General features: G+C 47.3%; 1 protein-coding gene across 1 annotated transcript; it reads right to left on the reverse strand.

The window, feature by feature from the left end:
- Positions 1-5,041: 5,041 nt before the first annotated feature.
- Positions 5,042-7,370, reverse strand: MARVELD1 (MARVEL domain containing 1). Its single transcript, XM_085606366.1, has one exon. The coding sequence runs from the start codon at positions 6,348-6,350 to the stop codon at positions 5,802-5,804; it is 549 nt and encodes a 182-aa protein (XP_085462492.1). The 5' UTR covers positions 6,351-7,370; the 3' UTR covers positions 5,042-5,801.
- Positions 7,371-7,620: the final 250 nt, after the last annotated feature.

Genomic DNA, 7,620 nt, shown 5'->3' on the forward strand with positions numbered 1-7,620 from the left:
TGTGACACAGATGCTTTTTTCATCTGGAACCTCTTACTTAATAAGACTTACATAAGATTGCAAAGCTTGCTGGCGAGCCCTTCGAAAAACGATAGTCTGGAATTTGGAGAATTGCTGCTCTCTTATTGGCCGAGGCCTCTCTGCTGCCTGCGACCAGCTTTGTAGAATACAGAAAATGCTCTCCCTTTGCCAGAATTGAATATAATTCCACACTTGCAGCAATGGGCTCTTTCTGAGGCTTCCCTGCGGAAGGACAGAGGGCCTAGCCAGACCCAGATCTGGCAAGCCGCCATTGCTAGAGGGAGCTCAGAGGAGGCGACAATATCCGAAGCAGCTTGAACATAACACTGAGAAAAAGTCAGCACTCTCTCATCAGGAGAATGGGCTGATAGAAACCGCAATCAACATTCAACAGCCAGTGGCGCAACGAAACTTGAGGTGGCCCCCCTGCAAAGTACATGGAAAGCCCCCCCCCCTCCACCCACTGCACATGCACAGTGCCTGGAGCTCAGGGCAGTGGTGTAACGAAACTTGAGGTGGCCCCCCTGCAAAGTACATGGAAAGGTCACCCCACCCACTGCACATGCACAGTGCCTGGAGTGAAAGTAACGAAAGATGAGAGGGCCCCCGTGAAAGGTACAGAGAGGGGCCCCCCTCTAGAGTCAGTCAGGAGCTCTCAGGCCTAGATACTCTGCTGAGGGGGCCCCCTGGAGCTCAAGCCCCCCCCACACCGCAGGGGCTGTGGGGGCCTATGGTACGCCACTGGCTCGGGGCCCACCGCACCGCGGGAGCTAATGTTACGCCACTGACAACAGCCACTGGTTTTAAGGGACCTATAGGACCAAAAGGCCTTATTTTATAATTCACTGAGACAATGGGCATGATTTAGAGTTTGGTAGTAACTGAACATCCTCCAAGTTCTTGAGCTATTGTTGATCTAGAGAAGAGCTCAATGGTGTGCTTTCTTCCACCACACTACCCTGATGCTAGACAGGATTTTTCCAGTGGATGCTCTGAATTAAGTACTTTCTCCAGAAGTCACCGCCACATTATGCATCAGGCCCCAGGTTGGAATTGCAATGGCCTGGGTTAAAGGAGGGAGGCAGTGGAAACACATCAGGTTCTTGTAGGAAGTGCTACACTGGAGGAGAATCCACTGGTGAACTTTTATTTATAAGAGGGATTGTATAGCTGAGAAAACTCTACCATTTCATTTCTTCTGCAGGTGTCACTTATTCAGCAAATCTGATGATTTTCAGCCACTAGAACACTCTAAATCAAGCCAGACCCCAAGTGATGCACAATAACAAGTCTTGGCACTTTCCCTGGCTTCACTGTAAAATCCTTTGGTAGATCCCATCCATGTTTGATCAAAGAAGGTGACCCACTGCTCAGAGCTGAAGCAGTAAAAAGCATGTACAGCACACCCAGAGCACCGGCAGGCACTGCTTGTACTATCCATGCGCAGAGCCAGTAGGGGAATTCAACACGCAGAAGAAATGTTGTGTTTTGTTTTTTAAGAAAAAATTAGAGAGTATTTTTTTCAGGATCCCCTCCTGTTCTCATGGTCTTGATATCCTGACCTTTAAAAGCTGGTATATTTTTCCAATTCCTGCTGTGCCTGCATCCCTTTGAGGCGATGGATGTCCTGGGAAGCTACAGACGCGGCAGAAGGCTGCAGCACAACTACTACCAACATTGGAGAAACTGGCTTTCATTTTCATGTAGGAATCACAACTTTTCTTTAGTACCATAAAGCAAATTCTTCTACTCCATCCATTATGTTAGAGTGGGATGTTATGGCTGCAACTGTAATACAAAGGACCTGATTGCAAGTCTCAGCATCAAGCGATGAGCTGAGGGAGGCCCTGTTTGATGAAATAATTATTGAGGACAAGCAACAGATCAGAGCACTACGGCTGCCAGACCTAGACAAACTCAAAGCAGCAATGGTAGAAACAGAGAGAGGGTTCTGGAAACCACGGCTTCGCAAGAGGTTGTCTCTTCCTAAGGGAAAGCAACAGGAAGTACATTGACTCTTTGCTGAAAGTATTTTATTTAGTGGCCTTGGTCATTATCACTACTCTATGTGTTCATCTGCAGCACCACCAAGATGGGCATCAGCTTCCTGGTCAAATGAAGAGACACAGTAGCCACAGTCAGGCTCTCTGCATCACATGCCCATGAGAAGTACCATTCAAGGTGACTCCAATGACACACACTATGTTTTATGAAAAGTTGACCACCCCCAGATTTGACTCTGGGTATGAGGTAGCTGAACTAGTGCCCGACCTTCAAGTAATGTGAAGCTGGCCTTAGAGCACCGTAAGCCTTTATTTTTTGGGCACATGGCAGCATCTACAGGAAACGAAATTGATTCACAAAAGACAAGATTACCCCATGGGTGTGAATGATGTAGCGGGTACAGGCAGGTTGGAAAGAACTGATGTCCTACTTGTAAAAGCAGCACACCATGCCAGCAAGTAATGACTCAGGTATGCAAAAGCACATCCAAGTAGGAACAACTATTCTACTAATCGAACACCCGGTTTAAGACATCCTCATGTATATACTGCTCAACGACTGAGCCATCGCAAGGGCTGTAAAGGGGTAGCATTCCACGCATGTGATCTGACTGATACGCTACATATACTTTTGGTGGTTTTTGGTGATCGAAGATACTATCGGGCCTCAAGCCCAATTTGGCCTGTTGATGCATAGTGCGAGAAAGGGAGAGAAGCCTTATCTGAATGTCTGGGAGGATATTACTGAATGTAATGACTAGAAACTAGAAGATGTAGTGCTTCTTTGTTTGAAGGAATACTGGAACACCCATTGGCAATCTACAGGTTTAAATGCTGGATTGAACACTCCAGTCTTATCGCCTTTCTCAGACTATTGACAATTGAGCTGCTGTTTCTTCAGGCTTAATGAAGCAGAGTTCCTGTCAAATATATGTAAGCTGTTAATTGAAATATGATTTATATTCTGGTACTTACTTAATTGTTTGTGTGCAATAAGTATACCACTGTGGAATTATAAAGTGACAAAGATGTTTTATGCATGTACATCTCATGCAGTGATGCTAACAACAAAAACTATGTAGTGATAGCTACCCAGGGTGTACAGCTAGGCCTCCACGGTTAGACTGACATATAGCATGAACTGTGCTCTTCAACTCCAAACACATCTCACAGAAATATGTGTAACAGGGGTCATGACGTGCTATATCAATGCCACTGCAAAACAATGCATGTGAGTGATGAGGCCAGACAGGAAAAAGACAGGTGATTTCAAAAGCACATTATGCAGGGAATGTTTGCCTGGAGCCAATAAGTACTATTTGGGCAAATGTATCATTGTTTTGGTTATAAAAGTCGTTTGCAATTTGAAGCCAGTCGATTTGCGAACGGAAACCTATTTTGCGAAGCGACCTATGTACTAATTCACTGGTTCACAAAAAAAGGAATGAGAGTAGGGCACAGTCTGATCTAGCTAACTAATATTAATTAGGTTGGTTGAAAATTGCAGCTCACTGCGATTGGCCTAAATCACAGGGATGGTGGCTTGCAAGGGTGAGCACACTACCATCTCTATGACTGCTTTTTAAAAAAAGGAAACGTTTTCTTTTCGACCTACTGTTACAAATTCCTTAAGATCGATGGAGTTAGTTTGGCTCCACCCAGAAGAGTAATTGGCTCTCACCTCACGCTATTGACTGTTTCATGTGTCATTCTGCCTGCTTCATAGTGCTGCTTTGGAATGGATGAGCCATAGATGCATTGTATGTATGCAGAAAACAAAAAAAGACTTTTCATATTTTCACTGCTGTAGTTTTTTTTTTTAACTAAGGGTAGAAAATGCAGTCAGGCCTATTGACTTTGCCAACGCTCGTTTATCTTAATCTTGTAGAAATACGTTTTATAAACACTCTTGAAATTAATGTACCACAAACAGTACCTTAAACCTTTCTGCTATTTAGCGTTCATAACTCATCCTGTTCTCTGGTACTGACACAGCTCAAAATAATGGGGTCTATTACGATGGCGGGCGGAAACTGGACCGGCCGCCACAGGTGCGGCGGTCCCGCCATGGGAATTAGGATGCCACTGCCATGGTGGCATCCTGCATATATTGCATTGTGGTGGGCGGTACTGTAAGCAGCACCCGCCACAATGCAATATATGCATGCCGTGCATTTGCATGTACAACGTGGCAGGCACCGTGCGGTGCCTGCCACATTGTGCATGCAAATGGAGGGCCGTACCATGGTTACCCCTCAAGTGCGCCCCCAACCCCTGGGGGCCCGCAACGGGCCCATGAAAGTGAACTCTGCCTGGCTTTCCATGGCGGGGTCTCCGCCATGGAAAGCCCTGCACCGCCGCCCACCCTAATATGGATGGCGGTGTCTTGCAGACACTGCCACCATATTGGAGCCCTTTTCCGCCCGGTCGCCTGCCCGACCGGCGGAAAACTGGTGGACGGTCTTTCCGTCCGCCAGGGTCTCCACCACCATTGTAATTTTGCAGGGGGGAAATGGTAGTCGGGCGGTGGACAATGGCGGGTGGATTGCCACCGCCAGACGGGCGGTGGTGTTCCGCCCGCCATCCAAATAGACCCCAATGAAATTTAAATAGACAATTAATAACTACTTGGACTGGTGACAGAATCTAGCCTCAGTTGACTTGCTGAAACCACTTTTAGGTTATCACTCTTTGTTTAGTCACATAAAAAGTCCAAATTCAAAGCATTTGAAAATAATCTACATTTCATCAATTAGAAATGTTGATGGTTAATTAACATTAGTATCTTTTTTAATAAACTCGAGAGGGTTTTGTTTCACATTCCCGTACAATTTGTACATATGTCTTAAAACTATGCAGCATAGAATACTTGGAGGTTTTGATAAAGCTAAATATTTTAATTAAAAATTAAATCCACGCTTTACAAAGAAGAAAAAAACGTGGGGGGTAAACTGTGCTGGGGAGGAATGTGTGGTGAGAAAGCAGAAAGAGAAAATGACAAGATTCCTTTCAAAATGTACAGTAATTCTTTGTTTATTCTCGTAGTTGCTATAAACAATTAAAAACTAAAAACCTGTTGGGAGGAAGAATTTGTTTTCGATCTCACAGTTTCAGTAGGAGATAAGGTCCAATGTTTTCTTGTCGAAGTTGAAGTCCAGTTCTAATCTCAACTTCCTCATTTGAAAAAAAAATCTTCACCTTTAGCAAATCAGGTTTCCTCCTTGTGCTTACGAAACAATCCTAATGCACTACTGGGAGATACATTAAAAAAACCTGGGCATTCACATCCCATCTGACCTCGGGACAGCGTGTAACAGGACATCCATGTTCTTTTAATACTGTAAACTCACTTTGTATGTAAGGGGTCCTTGTTTTTTTAATTTTTTATAGGAGTATCCATATTTTTCCAATGTGGTACCACAACGTTATCATTTCTTCCTGTTTTGTCTTAAATACAAAGAATTGTTGTTCCTGTAAGGCACATCAGTAAGAGGTGTGGTGGATGGCTGAGATATGAATTCTAATCTCGGCATAAAGATGTGACCTCAAACATGTGATCCTGGGCAAACCGCTTCACACGGTCACACCCGTGATCTTTTTCCTTAGCTGCCTAAACGCGGAAGCGCTTAGAAACGGACAGATCATCGGCATTCAGCGCTATAGTGTAATGAACCGGACAGACCATTGTGTTCAGATTGGAAGCGCCAGGAGGTGGTTCGATCTGCCACAGCGCGGTATCCAAGCCCTCGCACTCACTCGCCACACGAGGCCGGGGCTTCAGATGAGGCCCTGGTTGCCCCGGCACTTCTTGCAGACGCAGGCGACGGCAGACAGCAGGTAGAGCAGGCAGCAGAGGCAGGCGAAGAAGGAGGCGGCCAGGTAGATGTGGTACAGGCAGTCGTGCTTGTAGGCCGACACGCTGCAGTACTCGTGCCTCAGCGTCTTGTGGATCATGATGCCTGCGGCGGCGGCCTGCAGGCAGGTGGCCAGGGCGTCGTGCACGGCGTTGGTGGTCAGCCAGCGCTCGCCGCCCAGGAGGGGCACCAGGTCCTGCTTGTCGAGCAGGGTCAGCAGGTAGAGGGCGATGGTCAGCAGCCAGAAGAGCACGGCCACGAAGAGGGCGAAGTGGATGGCGCCCTCGTACTTCTTGCAGGCGATGGTGATCCAGAGGGCGGCCCCGGCCAGGAGCTGCAGCACCCGTAGCACCCCCAGGAAGCTCCGCAGGAAGGCCCGGTTCGCCCGCAGGGAGCTCCTCGCCGCCTGCGGGGGAGGATGTGCAGGCGGGGGCGGGTGCGCTGGAGGGGGTGGGTAGGGTGGAGGGGGCATGGCAGGCAGTGAGAAGTCAGGATCCTGCCAGAGACAGCGCTGCCCACCTAGGACCGTCTAAAGAAACAGCCCAGCGAAGTTCTCCAGAGGAAAGAGCGCTGTCCGAACCCAAAGTTTCCGAGAAGAGAGCGCGCGCCAACAGCACCAAACCTGGACACGAACGAGCTGTCTCTGGAAAAAGCCACCGCAGAGAAGAGATTGATGTCAGCGCCAAACTCCGAGCAGAGAGATGCCGAGCAGCCTCCGGTGAGAAGGGAGCGGCCCCAGTGAACACTCCCTCCGACCAGATAGATGTCCCCACAAGCGGCCTTTGGAGAGGAGAGAGGGCCGCCCTGGACGGGCGCTCAGGAAGCAGTGTTCGCTTTTTTTCTTGTTTGAAGGGTTGGAGGTTCTTTTCTGTCAGTTACCAGGGCGCCCTCAGTTCCTTCCTCCCTCCCTCTCTGTGCAGCTGTTGCTGCCTCGATTGGGGCCTGTCCTGCCCTGTAACCTACAGCCTCGCCCCTCCTGACATCACTGCTCGCGTAACCCACTCTGCATTCTTTAAAAACATCTGGCAGCAGCAGAAACCGTGTCCTCTGGCTGTTTTCGGCTCCCATTCATTCCATCCCACTTTTTTCCCTTTCGGGACTCCAGTGCATTTGCAAACAGAGTCAATGGCACTGGTTGTTCGAGGCTGCGAAAGGCAGAAAAACCTACAGAAAACATAACCTTCATTGTGCATCAAAACAGCACTTATCGACAGCAAAAAGAGATGGAGCAAAATAGCACGCAAGGCACAAAATGTAAAAAATAAGTTCCCTCCAAAAGAGTTATTTTTTTTTTGCCTTTCTTTCAAAACCCCAAAATCTCATTTTCTGCATAAGAAATTTAAAACCAAAATAGCTGCTTTTTTATGTCTACTTTGGAAGCAGGATTCCTGAACGTGTAGTTGCAAAGGGGTCCCCGTGTCATGGTTGCCTCCTTCAGCCAGTCCTGAATGCCTAACCAGCAGCATGTGTTTGCTGGATATGAAGCCCATATTTATACAAAAAATAAAATAAAACCAAAGTCCCAGAACGGAAAGGTCGGTTGGCTAAAGCAGCACAAACGGCACGCTACTGATCAACCCAGGTTTAGTATGTCACAACAGTATATCTCAAAATCTATCTTTTTCTACCTTCTGTTTATTCGCGCCAGCTGCTTCCATCCTAGAATTTGCTTTGGATACATAGTTATGTGCTTGACTGAGGAACTTTCAAGCTCTCGTATGTCTTATTTGGTCGGCATCGAC

The sequence above is a fragment of the Triturus cristatus genome, chromosome 1_2 (genome assembly GCF_964204655.1).
Source record: "Triturus cristatus chromosome 1_2, aTriCri1.1, whole genome shotgun sequence".
Classification (NCBI taxonomy): domain Eukaryota; kingdom Metazoa; phylum Chordata; class Amphibia; order Caudata; family Salamandridae; genus Triturus; species Triturus cristatus.

Excerpts from the sequence above, each read along its gene's own strand:
- MARVELD1 (XM_085606366.1), bottom strand. The coding sequence starts at position 6,350 with ATGCCCCCTCCACCCTACCCACCCCCTCCAGCGCACCCGCCCCCGCCT.